At 43.0% G+C, this 17,199-nt stretch overlaps 1 protein-coding gene across 1 annotated transcript; it reads right to left on the bottom strand.

Annotated features, from left to right (window-relative positions):
* Positions 1-4,003: 4,003 nt before the first annotated feature.
* Positions 4,004-10,980, bottom strand: zgc:65851 (Filament_head and Filament domain-containing protein). Its single transcript, XM_021621934.2, has 4 exons — positions 10,109-10,980; positions 7,627-7,950; positions 7,250-7,374; positions 4,004-6,830 (listed from the first exon to the last, which is right to left on the bottom strand). Exons 1-4 carry the CDS (start codon positions 10,850-10,852, stop codon positions 6,440-6,442), a joined length of 1,584 nt encoding a protein of 527 aa, XP_021477609.1. The 5' UTR covers positions 10,853-10,980; the 3' UTR covers positions 4,004-6,439.
* Between the last annotated feature and the right edge of the window lie 6,219 nt (positions 10,981-17,199).

Here is a 17,199-nt window from a genome sequence, read left to right as displayed (position 1 = left end):
TGGAGTCTGTTTCTGACCGTTTGAGCAGACACATGTACATTTGTGGCCTGCTGGAGGTCATTTTGCAGGGCTCTGGCAGAGCTCCTCCTGCTCCTCCTTGCACAAAGGCGGAAGTAGCGGTCCTGCTGCTGGGTTGTTGCCCTCCTACGGCCTCCTCCACATCTCCTGATGTACTGGCCTGTCTCCTGGTAGCGCCTCCATGCTCTGGACACTACACTGACAGACACAGCAAACCTTCTTGCCACAGCTCGCATTGATGTGCCACCCTGGATGAGCTGCACTACCTGAGCCACTTGTGTGGGTTGTAGACTCCGTCTCATGCTACCACTAGAGTGAAAGCACCGCCAGCATTCAAAAGTGACCAAAACATCCGCCAGGAAGCATAGGAACTGAGAAGTGGTCTGTAGTCACCACCTTCAGAACCACTCCTTTATTGGGGGTGTCTTGCTAATTGCCTATAATTTCCACCTGTTGTCTATTCCATTTGCACAACAGCATGTGAAATGTATTGTCAATCAGTGTTGCTTCCTAAGTGGACAGTTTGATTTCACAGAAGTGTGATAGACTTGGAGTTACATTGTGTTGTTTAAGTGTTCCCTTTTATTTTTTTGAGCAGTATATATATATATATATATTAGTACCAGTCAAAAGTTTGGACACCTACTCATTCAAGGGTTTTTCTTTATTTTACTATTTTCTACATTGTTCTATGAAATAACACATGGAATAATGTAGTAACCAAAAAAGTGTTAAATCAAAATATAACCACCCTTTGCCTTGATGACAGCTTTGCACACGCTTCGCATTCTCTCAACCAGCTTCACGAGGCAGTCACCTGGAATGCATTTCAATTAACAGGTGTGCCTTGTTAATTTGTGGAAAATCCTACAATGTGATTTTCTGGATTTTGTTTTCTAATTTTGTCTGTCATAATTGAAAATTACAGGCCTCTCTCATCTTTTTAAGTGGGAGAACTTGCACAATTGGTGGCTGACTAAATACTTTTTTGCCCCACTCTAAGTGTAATAGAACTTCAGACTTCAACTGTAGGTAGATTAACAAAACAAATAAATTGATGATGGCGAGAAGCCAGCTTCAGAGAGTTCCTTCACGACGGAGTGTGCCCTCTCTAATGGCGGAGACTGGTGCGCTAGATGATCGATGCCAGACGATGCATTTGGCTTGCTGATATCTCACCCTTATGGTACTTGAAGTGGGCTAAAATGAATGTGAAGTTGAAATGTTTTTGTTTTGCAATTGACAGTGTTGACCCCAAGTGGCAGCAAAGGCTGACAAATGTATTGAATGAGGACTGTTTGAGATGCTTTGTGCAGCATGCATGCATGTGTGTGTAGCAGCATGCGTGCATTTGTGTGTGTGCCTCTCTCCCCAGCAGCACAGAGATGTGGTTCATCCCAGTGGCGTGACAGGGGTATGGAGAAGTGTAACTACTTAATGGCCTTCTGCAGAGTCGGAGTGAAGGGAAGGCAGCATTGCAGACAAAACACAAAAGCCAAGTTGTTATGCTTCTCAGGGCGTTTCCCCTCTTTTCTCCTCTCAATATTAAATTTTTCATAAGAGAGTACTAAAGGGTCATCAATAGTGGTTTAAACAATTGTAAGGTAGGCTACGAATGAACTACAATTTCTATAAAAACATCAGTGCTTATGTTAAATAGGCCTACTGTGAAGTGTTTCAAAAAATTATTTATCAGTTCTTTGAATGACTTCCTTTGATTCTTGCATAATTCCATTGAGAGCCCTCTCACCACAGTAGCCCATGCTGGAGCACAGCACATAGATTTATGACCCATAAAAACCCCTGTAGTGCTGGAAGAGATAAATCAATCAATGGAAATTAATGCATGCAGCACTTCCGTCAATCACTCCCTCGAGGTGATCTATAAGCTACATATCCATTCTCTGTCTACTTTACGATCATTGTGATTCCACATTCCCTGACCGTATCAGATCCACAGCGTATTGATGAGGGTGCTGCACATACTGTATCTTGTTATTGGGTGAATGTATCTAAGACATATATTAGGGAGAGAGTTGTAAAGATCCATACATTTCTCGGTTCATTAACTGTTGAATAACCTTTTTCCTAAAAATGATAACTGTTTGTTTGCTGTATTATAATTTTTTAAACACAGCGCAATCTAATAACCAATTTCACATAGTTACATTTTATCCTTGTACTGCAGTGTTGTGTCTGTGATCTGTGGTGTGGCGGTTCTTCACCAGGTTCCGGCACTCGACTTTGCACAGTCATGCTATATTGCGTATGCATGAGGCAGTGTGCCCCCCTGCCCCGCTCAGTGGTGTGGTATCTTGCTGTACTGTATATCAGAGTGGCAGAATTTGGCTGGGGCTCCTCAGGGCTCTGGGACATCTGCAATGCAGAAGTCTATTTATAGCGGTGGAGAAAGGATGCCAGAGAAATGGAAAGAGGGAGAGAGAGAGGGAGGTGAAAGAGAGAGAGAGGGAGGTGAAAGAGAGAGAGAGAGAGAGACAGACAGACAGACAGACAGAGAGCAAGAGAAAAGCTGAGAAGAGGGTGTGAAAGGGGAGCTGCTGAATGGTGGATGAGTGAAAACTCGTCTTGTACAGAAAAAGCAGGATGAGACAGATTTAGAGAAAGGGGAGAGATAGTGAGTGTCAATGACACAAAGAATAATTGAGTAATTGTACCCTCAATTTGACAATTTCCTTTTTTTCTTAATCAGCACTATGTTGCTATTGACAACTGAATAAATCCCTTGGACCCTTTGAGAAGCCAAAACACAGCACTGATCATTGGATAAAACTGCCGTGAGGCCCAGACTGAAAGACTGATAACTTGGTAACTTTGCCTAGATACAATCAGCTTCCTCTGCCACATGTGCTAATGAATTACGTAATACTTATCCTTATCACAAAGGATTTTTTTCACTGATTAGCTAGATGTCTGGGTAAACTCATTATCTTAATATAATGTATACATACATAACAGTAATAGTAGGCTATGTTATATAATTAGGTTCCTGACCCTTTCCCAAAGTCTCAGTTGACCGTACTGGAGATAAAGGGATAAGCAGTGGCAAGGTCAGAGAACTGTCTACCTGCCAGTAACCATCTTCTAATTCAGTTTCTAGTGGAAATGTCATTATTTGGCCATCAACATGGATGGAAGGAGGTGGTTGCTGAGGCCAAGATTTCCGAACTTATCGCAGCAGGTCTCGGGAGTGCACTGAGAAAAAGATGCAGTTCAATTATGTCTGCATCTCCAGAACAACAAATCTGCTGACGGCATATCTCCCCGCATCGTGCGGAACCGCAAGGCCACCAAACAAATCAAGGACGGCTCCACCACGGCACAGCCACACATCGCAGAAAGGGATTGATCACATTCCTCTCTTTTCAATAAATCTGTCTAGATACTATGCTCTGTCTTGCTATGTTTGTGTGTGTGTGTCTTCTTCCATTGTAATCCTCCTGCATAGTGATACATCCATTATTTTTACTTTAAATGAATGATTCTTGAAGAATATAACTTATAAATGCCTCATGAGCTTATTAGTTCCACTGTCGTACCATACCAGACCCCAAAATATAAACTTGTTTTATTCCAATGTTTGTAATCAAAGTAAACGTAAACACACACTATATAACCACAAAACATGGTTAAAACTATAATGTTGATATCATGACGGTCAGTCCTTGTATCTATAGCTCTGTATATGAATTTGAAAGGGATTATATTTCTCTAGGCCCATCCCTCAGCATTTTTACTAAAACTGAGGCGGGTGATCACTTTCTTAGTGTTCCAATTAAGTATTCTATCTTTAACATTTGTATTGTGTACTGTATGCATTTTCAATGCAAAATGCTTCAAATATTATAGCATTGTTTTTCGGTTTGTCCTTCTCGCTCTAAACCTGCGCCCAGTCATAAAATGTAGCTTATGTCGAATGGTTTTGATGATATGATATTATTGAAGACACTGCCGATGGTTGTAAGTGTTTGGTTAATAAATGGCTTTATTTGGCTTTGGGAGGAATACCACTGTATGAGATAGCAGCACATACAGTCACAGTAGTATAGCAGAATGAACGGTCAACGCTCCTGAACCACCTCGGAAACATGTGAAATGCAAGTGAAAACTATTTTTATTGTTTTGATCATGGTTAAGGCAATTTCTTTTTTTTTTTACACTCAACAAGCGAAATCTATCCCATGCCCAGTTTTAATGCTCCAAGAATCAGGCCATGCAGTCAATGCTTGTCGATTGATTCATTTCTCAAAGAAAGGAAAAAAGAGTGACATCTCGAACAGTTAAGGAAGGCCTTCCACAGTGTGCGGCAGTCTCAACAAAGAACATTTAACATTCTGTCAACCTATACATTTGTCCACGGTAAGTTTACAAAAATGTTGGAGAGGACAGGTCATTTTACTGCTGTATAGGATTCTAAAGTACATTGGCCGAATTCTTACAAAAAAAATCCCTGTGCTCTCCATCCATTTGTATTTTCCCATTTATTATTCTTTCCCTGAACACACTTCCTGCAACACTATTCATTTTATCCCTGTACACCATACATGTCTCTGTCTTTAACATTTACACCTATTCTTTAAGCCTTACATATCAACCCACATAGTCACTGTACCCTGACCCACAGATAGTCCTGATATGGATAGCTTGGCACCAGTCATATCAGAGCTAACTTACAATATGCTATTATGGTTCCTCTCCTGCAGCTAGGACATGTCTGCCTGGGGTATACATACTGTTGCTGTCCATCTCAGACTGCAGTGGTGGTGGTGGTAGGGGGTATATTGTGATAATAGCCCTTATCTGTGGCTCTGCACCATGTGACCAATCATGACTCCAGTGGCGTCTTGACCGGCTGCCAACAGAGTGGAGGGCTGTCTGTCACTCACTGTCACCCCCAGCTGTCCTGTTAGAGCAGCCACAGGCCTCTTCACTGTCTGGAACAGAGCACACTGCTAAAAGGGCCCACAGGTGGTGTCTCAAATGGCATCCTATTCCCTATGTAATGCATTACTTTTGGCCAGCGCCGTATGGGCCATGATCAAAAGTAGTGCACAATATAGGGAATAGGGTGCCATTTGGGATGCAAACAACACACACTCCCCCAGTAAACAAACACGAGTCTGTGGGAAAGGAAGGGCCTAGGAAAGATATTTACCTCAGGTTTGGAGTGAGTTATCTTACTTGGAGGGCAGGGCAGGGCAGGGCATATCCATTCAGTGACAAATGAATCAATCAAGAGGGGGTATTTCTAGATCAAATATAAGGGTATAATGTGAAAGATAGTAGCATTTTAAAACTCTACATTTTTCATTCCTGAAAGGTGCCCTTCTGAAAACAGAAGAATCACTGCACAATGCACTTATCGCCTACCTTTGAAAATAGAAACCTCCCAAATAAAAGTTATGATGTCATTTCGCAGAGCTCTGACCGTCGCAGTGACAGAGAGAGGGGGGACGGTTAATGGTGAAATGTTTCGTTTTCTGGCGATGAAAAGAAAGTGGGTCAATGGACTGAACATTCTATATATTTCACATGTGAATGAAAAAAAGAGGAGTGAGGAGCATTCAGTGTGCCAGTTTGTGTCTGCAGCTCAAAATACATTATTGCACCTACTGGAATTATCTGGATTTCTGTGTCCCCAATATTATACACTAACATTCATGAAAAGGTTTACAAAGCATTTTCTACAATGAATTTCTCTAGACATTTGCAACTTTTCTTTGTCGAAATCAAAAGCACCTTTAAAAGTTGGACTGGTAAAAGTTGATCAAGTTTTATGCTCCAGACCTCTGTGCATATAGTAAGTAGTCTGTGTTACTACCAGGATCCTATTAATACTTTCAAGATTACAACAGCTCTTCACCACATTTCATATCATTAATGGCACATAAAGACAGGACGTTACTGGGCAATATTATTCCTGACTTCTTAATATGACATCATACTTGCTTTAAGGCATTCTCTTACTGACTGACTGACTTACTGACTGACTGACTGGCTTACTACCGTAATGTTGAGCACCTTCTCTCTGCTCTCTGTTCTGTGATAACCATCATCTATGGTGTAAAACTGTGACATAGGATCCCGAGCACCCTATTCAGGAAATCTAGCTACAGGTTTATCTTCTGTCAGGGTAATACACCAACAGTATGTTCCTCTCTGTGATGTGTATTTCTGTTTTCCACCACACAGCTGATTGTTGAGACCCAGAGAAACAGAGGAGAAGGTACATGTGTGTGAGGCATCTGGCGTGAGTACAGTAAGTGTGTCTGTGTGTCTGTGTGTTTCTGTGTGTGTCCTTGTGAAACAGAGATGAGGTGACGGGGAAGGGATAAGATCCATATGAGTGAATGAGTGGACTGTAGTAGTGCGAAAGGCATTGATGATCGATGACACAAGCAGTTTAGCTCTTGGTGCTCTTGCTGGGAGCACTTCCCTTCTCTCCCTTCTTCTCATCCTTCTCATCCTTGCCATTCTTCTCATCTTTCTTCTTCTGATCTTCCTCCTCCTCTTCCTCCTCTTCCTCCTCATCACCGTTTCCATTCTCCTCTGCATTCTCATCTCCCTCCTCTCCTTCCTCTCCTTCCTCCTCATTCTCCTCTTCCTCTTCCTCCTTCTCTTCCTCATCCTCCTCCTCCTCTGGTTCCTCAGGCTTGGCTCCCCTCATCCTGTAGGGGGCAGAGGAACCCAGGGCGTAGGAGCGGCCGGACGAATAGGAGAAGCCAGAGTAGCCTGACTGCAGGATATTTCCGCCCACTGTACTCAGACGGCATTCTTCACCTTCCAGCAGCTTCCTGAAGAGGGGATGGAGATGGAGACATAGAGAGGTTGAGGAAGAGAGAGTCAGTTTACACGTGTCAAATTCCACTGGTGTGCTGACTAAGTATTCACATTTTTTTAAAGGGGGAAAAGATGTTCATAAATCTTTCCAAGACACACTGTGGTGCATCAACATTGTGCTGACTGCTGAGCTGACTGAACTACTGACTAAATCAGAGAAAGAGGGAGTCAGCTTACAAATGTACCAAACACCGACCATTCATAATTGTCAAAGCAGTCATGTGAATGTTGTCAGTCACTCTGCTGACTTGGAATTCAAATGTGAAAAAGGTGTTTAGTATACAGGAAAGGCACTGTGGTTTGGATCAATGATATGCTTCTGATTTAACATTATCAGACATAACTTTTAGACTCAGATCAAGTGATGACTGACCTGTAAGCAGCGATCTCAATGTCCAGGGCCATTTTGACGTTCAACAGGTCCTGGTACTCACGCAAATGACGGGACATCTCACCCTTGGTGCTGCGGAGGGCAGACTCAAGCTGCTGGATGGTCTCCTGCAGGCAGATTAACATCAGGATGTATTACTAATGATAAAAACCTCACTATTCTACCTTACAATGTGCATGACCTAATACCTTTTAACATGTGTTGTGCTACAGTCTAATTACAATTCCATCACACATACCATCTGTGATATGCACCTGTTACTTAGGAGGACATGATTCTATAGAATCCACAGGGTAAAGCCTGTACTGTAGCAATTACTGTGGTATACAAAAATATTCACCCTGTCCTACTCCACGTACCTGCATCTCTCCCATCTCGTTGCTGTGGCGGTCTTCCATCTCAGCCATCTGCCTCTCCAGGGCCTCATTGTGGCCCCTGAGGGCCTCGATCTCCAGGGTACGGGCCTGCACCTGCCTGCGGTACTCATTTAGCTCCTCCCTGCTATGCTTAACTTGATCCTGGTTGCGGGCGGCCGCCTCATTCACACTGGCAAACTTGGAGCGGTACCATTCCTCCGCCTGGTTCTGGTTCTTGGCTGACAGGACCTCGTACTGGGCACGGATGTCCTTCAGGGCCACGGCCAGGTCGGGTTTACCCTCCCTCATATCCATCTCCACTGACACCTGGGACCAGGTAGGGACAGAGGGGTAAGTTAAAGGGTTGGGAATGATTACCAGGTGTTAGCACGGGGGAAAAGAATGCTTCACTGGCTGAATAGATACATCTCTAAGTTGCAGTGGAGATTTGAATATGAGAATGTTTGCTTTATTATTCGTTATTATATTAGTATTTTTGCAAAAATCCAAATGAAAATGTGAAATATCATAATAAATCCAAACCAAAATAGTTGCAACATCCAGTTTTTCTAAAAATAACCAAAATATAGGTAAAGTTTTGATAATCACTATTGAAAATGTGAAATCTTTGTCAAACAACATAGACCATTATGTGCTTGCAGTAGACACCTGGGAGCTGTGAGCCTTGTGCTAATGTGACTTTTACAGTCACGTTTACCCTTACCTTCCTACCTATCTACCTGTTCATATTACCTCACCTACCTTGTACCACTGCACATTGACTTGGTACCAGTACTCTCCTTGTATATAGCCTCGTTACTGTTATTTTATTGTGTCACTATTTCCTTTTTATTTTATTTTTTACTTGCTAAACTTTTCTTCCTTTTTAACTCTGCATTGCTGGGAAATGGTTCGTAAGGAAGAATTTCACAGTAAAATCTACACCTGTTGTATTCAGCACATGTGACAAATAAAATTTGATTTGATTTGAATACATTTGAATTGATTATCTATCCAGTGAAGTAGAATGGCGAGGGCTGATGTATCGAGCACTGAGTCAGGGCTCTGTGCACCACTATGGTGGTGCTGTCAATCGTTTATCACTTACATGGCAATTATACTGTATGTCCTGCATGGCAAAAGAAAAGCCCCATAGAGGAAACAAACAATTAATGCTCTTTCCAATGATGAAGATTCTATGCTGCATTGATTGACATGAAATTCTACATCATACTTTTTTGTTTTGTTTCAAGTCTTTAGAGTATTATCAGCTTCTCCAATGATGCATCCAAAATGCCACTGGCTTCTGGGACACTGTATAAAGCTACAATAATGCTGTTTAACTCTGACCTTGTTTAATGATTATATTATTCCAACTAATCTTGTGTGGGACAACATGAGTCAACACCATGTTGACAACATCTATGCTAGTAGTAACCTATATAACAACATTTAAAAAAAATCCCAATCCTGTCAAATGAATTGACAAAGTGTGATAGTTGATCATCATGAGATTGTCTAGGTAAAATGCAACAAGGGCATGCACTGATCTATCTGTATCGAGTTTTCTGATGTTCTGAATTGACCCTGCCCTATCCCGTATCCCCCCTGCGTGATGGGACGACCACACCTAGATATTGCGCTACTATTTCTCTGCATCATCAGTGCCAGCGCCAGCACTGCTATCAACCCCAATGCTCCCCCTCTCTCCCTCCCCCTCTCTCCCTCTCTCCCTTTCCTTCTCTCTTTTTTTAGCACACTCTCTGGCGCTTGACACTGTATATCACTTTCTCACTATGCAGACTCAATTTTCAGTAGCCATATAAACCATTTCAATGATATTTTATAGTTACAAAACTTCCCTCATAGTTTCTATAGTTAGTGTCCTATGCCAGCGCTGGGTTTGGGGCACTGCAGATTAATTGGCAGACAGGGAAGGGAGTACTGCATGGTGCTGTTTTACACAGAACCGCAGTGCCGTACATTTTACTGCCACTAATCGCAGTGCGCAATGTTCACTGGCTTCAGCACCAAGGACAGAGCATGTGCTGTGTGTGACTGAACAAAGGCTGCGTTTACACAGGCAGCCCAATTCTGATATTTTTTTTTCCCAGTAATTGGTCTTTTGACCAATCACATTAGATATTTTCACATCAGCGCTTTTTCAGAGCTGATCTGATTGTTCAAAAAGGCCAATTAGAGAAACAATTGTCAGAATTGGGTTGCCAGTGTAAATGCAGCCTTATTTGACTTAGTGAATGTGGATCCATAGTGTGAATGATAAGATAGCCATTTGATAACACGCTATGAACATTATTAGGTATTTGGCACTGGCTATCACCATGTCACATAAAAGTTATCAGCAATTCATAGGCTACATAGCCTAACTTTTCCCTTGGTGTGTATTTGGTGTGATATGTGCGGAGATGGGGAGATGTGGGTGACATCTGATAGGGGGTCATGAGGGGTGATGTAATGTCCCCACCTGTGTGGCTTGCAGGGAAGCCTGCAGCTCCTGCAGCTCCTCCTCGTGCACTTTCCTGAGGAAGGCGATCTCATCCAACAGCGACTCGACTTTCTTCTCCAGCTCGAGCCGGGACATCGTGGCATCATCCACGTCCTTGCGGTAGCTTATCAGGGTGCCCTCCGCCTCCTCGCGGAGCCTCGTCTCCTCGTCCAGCTTCTGCTTAACGCGGTCCAGCGTCTCATTCATCTGCACGCAGTCCAGGTGCATCTGGCTCTTCTCGTGCGTCAGTTCCTCGACGCGCGCCCTCAGCTCGCGGATCTCTTGCTCGTACAGGTCGTGCAGTCGGGAGGGCTCAGTGTGGCGCTGGCGCAGCATGGTCACCTCGGCTTCCAGCACCTTGTTCTGCTGTTCCAGGTTGTGGACCTTCTCGATGAAGGAGACGAAGCGGTCATTCAGGCCCTGGAGCTGCTCCTTCTCGTTGGTGCGGATGATTTTCATCTCGTTGGTGACGGCGGTGGACTGGTTCAGGTCCATAGAGTCGGACATGGAGGAGTGGAAGTTGCGCCCGGCGCCCACCTTGCGGTAGCCGGAGGATGTGAGCATGGATGGGGAGCCATAGTTGCGGTTTGCGCTGCTGGAGCGGAATCCGCTGGACAGGCGAGAGGGGCTGCTGCCTACGGTCATGCGGCCGGAGTTCCGGGGCGCATCCCCGAATATCTTCCGATAGGAACTGCTGGAGTAGACGTCGCCGGAGTAGCTCATGTTTGCAGTTGGAGAAGTGGAATGCTAGTTATACCTTTGTTGCTTGCGAAGTCCTTTTGTGCGATTGTGTGTGGAGTGTGGGAGTGTGGGTGGGAGAGAGAAAGAGAGACGCAATTCATGTCTGGCCAAGACAGGTGCTTTTATAGTGATGGAGCTCCAGCATCATTTGACGCACGGGCGGCAGTAGAGACAGGGAAACCTGCAAGCTCCTGCAAAAATAGATATTCTCAGGGGAACACGAATTCACTCATGCTGCTCCTTGTATTTTGGCAACTCATTATTTTCTTGAAAAAAATGTAATCCGCGCTGTACAGATAAGACAGTATAGACGTATGGTCAAGGAAAGCACATCAAACTACGACTTATATAGGGGACGGATAAACTGTAAATAATAATGAGGTCAATAAATAAGAATACTAACAACAATAGTAGGCCTACTAATATCCTAATGATAATGATGATATATAGTGATAGAAGTAAAACACGACTTCACTCTTATATGCTGATATTGAGGCCAACATGGCACAGAATTTGCCTAATTAACACATCCTAGTCAATTTTGTATATCGTTTTGTGAAACTAGTTACATGTGCAGGTTATCCCATCCCACTAAACAATGTCATTGCAGTTTTGCACTGCGGTTGCAACCGTTCAGGCAGCATGGGATCGGTGCATGTGAAGTGTGGGCCAAGAGTCCGGAGTGAGGGTGTCTAAACAAGATTGCTGTATTGCAGCTTGGAGCCATGCACCCCTCACGCCCAACCACCGCAGTGTCTGAGTACAGGCAGGATGAGGCACAGAGACACAAAGGCCAATTTACATCACCCCACATGCGCACGTCTCAAATAAAATCAGTGCATGTCGCTTACTAGCCTAACACCTATACACAAGTTTAGCCTTCATTGAAAACATAAGCCTGTGAAATAGGCCCAGCATATATTTTTCAGCGTCCCAGACCGCTTTGGGGTGATGATTCAGCATATTAGAAAACGTTATTGGTGGTGCTGCGCTGTCTTCTCCTCTCGCCTCGCGCAGCTGGAGCTGGCCTTGGTCCTGATCCAGGACACCGACCACGCCCCTATGGAGGACACCCACGCGCGCTCCTGCGCCCAGAGCTGTCAGGGGACTGCAGCTTTTCTACGGTTTGATCAGCACTTCTAAACACCAGTGTAGATGTAGATCAGAACAAGCATCGTAATGCTCTGTACACAGCCGCAGTCTAGCCTATAATTGTAATTTGATCAGGCACCAAGCCTTGCAGTCGTATTTTTGTCTACTCGAGGAATTGTCTCATAATGATTTGAGACCATTTGGATTCGTGTACAGCCGTGGTAGGCAAATGCACATTACAAGCTCACCTTTGAAAACAGCTATACCTATAGCTATACCCCATATAGTAAACCTATACCCCATATAAACCTATACCCCATATACCCCCTATACCCCATATAGTAAACCTATACCCCATATAGTAAACATTCAACACATTTTGAATATGCATTCACAATCACTTTTGCATTTGAAAGTATTCAGGAATATATTTACATTTCACACGTTCTAAACTAGCTGTTTAGTACATTTTACTGTTGATGGGTCAGCCTTGCCCTTGAAGATTCATGAGATATTGATCTCTTGATCTAGTCCTATATGCTTTTCTAAGATTGCAGCAGATAGTAATTTGGGGTATGTCTGACCAAGGGCATGTCATGATGGTCAAGGTATTCCCTAATCACATTTTATCCATGTCACTGAGGCTTTACATATGTTTCAAGTTTTATTGTCACATGCACAGGATACAGCAGGTGTAAACAGTGGCAACCTGTCATTCAAGGCAGGTGGGGCAGGCTTGCCTGTCTTGCCAGTTATTTTGGCATTAATACGTGTCACATATCAGTTTGCAAACAATGTAAATAAAATATATATCATTAAGTTAATAAAGCTGCATACAAATATGGTCTCTTTTTTGTTTTCTTGAGTTAGGCAGCTCCAAAATGCAGGTGTTTCAGCCTAGCTCGGTGCTTTCTGTGGTGGTGGTGGGGCAAGCCAGCAGAAAATATGGAGCTTTGCGTTGTGATTGGCTCAGTGTTCTGTCACTCATGGGGACACTATGTCACCGCCAAGTCTAAGGGTAGAGCTAGATAATTCTAGCCCCTTGGGTGCGGCCATAGAGTTACACTAGAAGTGCCCAGCCAAGAAGGCTCAAGGTCATTGGCCACAGATAAAATGACGTCAAATCACATATGTACAGTAGCTATGACTGGACTGATCATGTCAACATCATACTTTCAAAATCTTAGCTAGCAGTGATCATCATGAATCAAGTCGACAATCTACTGGCAAATCATTTTTTATCCTTGTCATAGGAAGAGAAATAATGAATAGAAATTAAAGGTAAAATATATCGATGCTCATTGGCCATTGGACATAAACATTACACAACAAGTTGGAAATCACAAATTCAACAATGAGTGGTTTGGGAAATACGTTTTGAACGGTCATCAAACTCGGAATTGTAAATCCGTCCTCTTTCTAGAACTAGATCAATGACATCATCATGATTCAACCTAGTTTTTTGTGAGTTCTCAGTTGTTTTGAAAGCACCATAAATACAGAGAATGCCAGACTTTGATGACACAATTTGCCTACGAAAAACCGCCGTGCCACCTTCCTGTTCAAGTGAGCACAGCACAACAAGGTGAGTCCAAAAATGATTTGTGTGCCGCTGCATAAACGATGTAACATGCCAGAGAGACATGTATACTATAACTAAGAAAGTAATACCAAGTGTATGTTGTGTAGTAAGATGTTAGTAGCCCATGTGCCTCACCCTGATAATTTGGTCTATTTACCCCTATTCATTTCGCCTACTGTTCTGACTTGGTGGTGCACATGTAGCCTATGACCTGTTTTAGAGAAATGTAATCATAGAATATTGTAAGAGCTTTCATTGTCTGCTTATATGCTCCATTTATGTATACTACAGTTCTTACTTGGTGTACAGGGAGAACACTGTAAGAATGGCCCATGTTCTGAATTCTGTCGCTGTACATTTTAAAAGTGCTAAACAAATAGTTATATTGACCATGTCCACCCTAGCTCGCTCATTAATGTCTTAATCAAATTTACGGATTGCCTCTTATCTGCTTCCGTCCCCTTATGCCATAGTTTGTACATCTCAATTGTCATTAGAAACCACATTTGTTTAAGCAAGTCAGCCATATCAGGTATGTTTTTTTAAAAGGCAGTAAATGAGGCTGAATGAACTGTTTCGCTGCCAGACAAGGCTCCGCTGATAGCCAGGTGTAGCAGTGGTAAGATGTTGGGACTGCTGTTGGGACACCTTTATGTAGGCCCTAACTGTTTGGGCACCGTTTCTCACCGTTATAGTGCAATTACTGTATTGTTTAGTGTTGTGTAGTGTAGTGGCTTTGCTGGCATGCATCCCACATTAATTTTTTCAAAAAAAATTCCCTCCCAAGATTTATTTACATGCTAAAATCGCCACTGGGTGTAAAACAGCACAGTGAAACGCTTAACTTGCAAGCCACAAATGGAACCACAAATTCAAATTGCACCAGCAAATTACGGTTATTATCTGAACAGAAAATAAAATACCATTGAAAAAAGAGAAAAATATTTACACTATAGATGCTTTGTTTACCGTGATGTAAGACATTAATGGTAAAGTAAGTTAATGCCATTAATTTCCCAGATTCCCATTTTAACCACAAGGGGGCAGAACATGCTCAGTAATGTTCAACATCTCCACTTTGCCTTGAGAGATACAGGCCAAGTAAACAATGTGCTAACCTTCTCATCTCTAGTTCTACACTGATCCAAAACCATCAGCAGCCAGACAGACTTTCTTTTCTGAGATCTTCATGAGAAAACAATATTGTCTTTTGCATAATCATAGCCTACACCTCCTCTATCCAAAACACCTCATCATTAGTGTGTGAGACATACACACATCCCACAAACCCTTACCTATACACACCCTGCAGCACTTCACCTGCTGGCTCAGGCCAGCCATATCCAGCAGCTCCAGCAGCAGGCAGAAACAAAAGCCCCATTGAGACCCGAGAGACAGGAGATGCCTGGGTGTGAAGCAGGACAATTACAGGTATAGGTGTCACCTCTTTCTAGGCCAACACTGGTATCATACGGCCTCCTTTTCCCCTTCTCCAGTTCAGCAAGTTGCTGAACCTCTAAATGGAACTTTGTTGTACTGAAAGAGAGATACTGAAAACAACTCACTGCTGTGAATGTGGAGGGTTTTTCATTTCTTCATTTCATCTATTGAGAAATGACATTTTTGATTCACATACATTCACTTTGCTGTCTGCATCAGTTAATTTTCTGTTGGTATAAATGCCTTCTTTGTATGAAAAGCTGTACTACTTTGAGAGAAATTTCCTTTGAATGCTGCACTACTGATCTATGTCTATAGGATACCATGCTTAGGCTTTCACTCAAAGGGCTTGCTTGAAACATCCCTATCGCAGGTGCTTTGATTTGCCAGGTGCATATGTTGCAGTAGCTAGACCCAGACCAACTGTCTGTTGCTGGCCAGTATCCATTCTGTTCATATTTTTTTCATCCTGTGTCCCTCTGGTCCCTTGAGACCCTCCTCCTCCTCATGCAAACTATCAGCTCCATCTGTCAACAAGCCCACTCATAATACAGCCCCTACCGTAGGTCCATTTTGTCTCAGTTGGGGGATGGGATGATCAGTCACGTCCCATCTCTCTTAACAGTTCCATTATACAGTATTCTACTACACGTAATCACTATGAGACAGAATTCTGTATTTTGTGCTGTAAATTAGGCAATGTATCTTAGAGAGAGAATACTTAGAACACAGCTTCAGTTAGTGTTTCATATGCCCATTTTTATGTTTTAATAAGAGCGTGACTGTTGTGAATGTGAGTCTCTAAACATTTAGGTAGAATATCAATAGCAAGCATGTGCAGTGGTCAATGATTTGAACACTCTATATATGTTTTCTCCTATGCACAAGCCACCTTCCTTTCTAGCCTGAGCACCAACCCTCTTAGTGGCTGTCCTGGTGAGTCCATGCCCATAAATGTTGTGTACTCAATGTTTATTTCCCAAGGGCATGGTGTGTGTTGTAATTGTTTCAATGTGTCATTCAAGCAGAGGTGTGTGTGTGTGTGTGTGCTGCCTGCATGTCATGGCTGTGTGCGTGGTCAGTGTGGTGGTAAAGGTTGTGGTAAATTGGGTCTGCAGGGTTGAAATAAACTGATAGATTTGCCTAATTTGACATTAACGGGGAGAGAGATGGGTCTCTGAACCCACTGACGGAATGTAAACACGACACACAAACACACTCATTATGGCATAGATGCACACATGAAAAATAAATAGACCTCATTGATAAAGCCCCCCTTTGTACACTCGTCATCAAGTAGATAGTCGCAAGTAGACAGTAGCAATGACAAAGACAGTACTATATCAGGTAGAGAAGGGTTGTGGGAAAGGATTTAGGGACAGCACTGCAATGCAAAACATTTAAGCCCCATGTGATGTCACTGATGGCATTCAGACTGTCCATTGATGTATTTTGCGTTGAGTCTGTGTTATGTTCAAGGTTTTCCTTGACAGTTGTTGTTCCCCTACCCCATCTACTACCACCACCTGGGAGGGTAGACAGAGGTAATGAGTCTTTAAGAATATATCTTGAGGAAAGTGCTGGGGATCCAACAGGTGAGGTCAAAACACTTTAAAAAGTAAATGTCTCTTCTGCCCTGCTGGAGTCTATCAAAACACTAGTTCAGAACAGAATACGGCTTCAGATTTCCTTTGGCCAGTAGGCTAGAAGCACATAGCATCTCATACAGACTGATCTGGACATATTATTCCAGTCTGAATTAGATACTGGAAGAATACCTCATCTCAGTCACCAGGGAAGGGTCAGAAGCCTGCTGGAATCCTTTTGAGTGTTAGACAGCAACCCACACTAGAATATCCACACCGCACTCTCCTCTATCTCTGTCCCTCTGCGGGCAACCAGACAAGGATGGACTGTCACAAAGGTGCCAAGATAATGAAATTGTATTTCTGTGTTATTCGGGACTGTATGTTTTCTGTTTATTCTGCTTGCCAGAGAGCTAGCTTTGATTACCGCCCAAGATGGTAGCTTTGTTTTCCCGCCTGGCATTCCTCCACATTGACAAGGTCTCCAAACAAAGCTGAAGATCCCCTATATCGTCAATTTGGATTTGTACTACTATAGTATATAGGGATGTTCTGCATTAGATTGACATTACGGTCGTTTAGCAAACACCCTTTCCAGAGCAACTTACAGTCAGTGCATTCAATTAAGG

This window comes from Oncorhynchus mykiss, chromosome 11 (genome assembly GCF_013265735.2).
Source record: "Oncorhynchus mykiss isolate Arlee chromosome 11, USDA_OmykA_1.1, whole genome shotgun sequence".
Lineage (NCBI taxonomy): Eukaryota > Metazoa > Chordata > Actinopteri > Salmoniformes > Salmonidae > Oncorhynchus > Oncorhynchus mykiss.
Note: the sequence above shows the minus strand (reverse complement) of the source record. Positions and strands in the feature narration are given on the sequence as shown.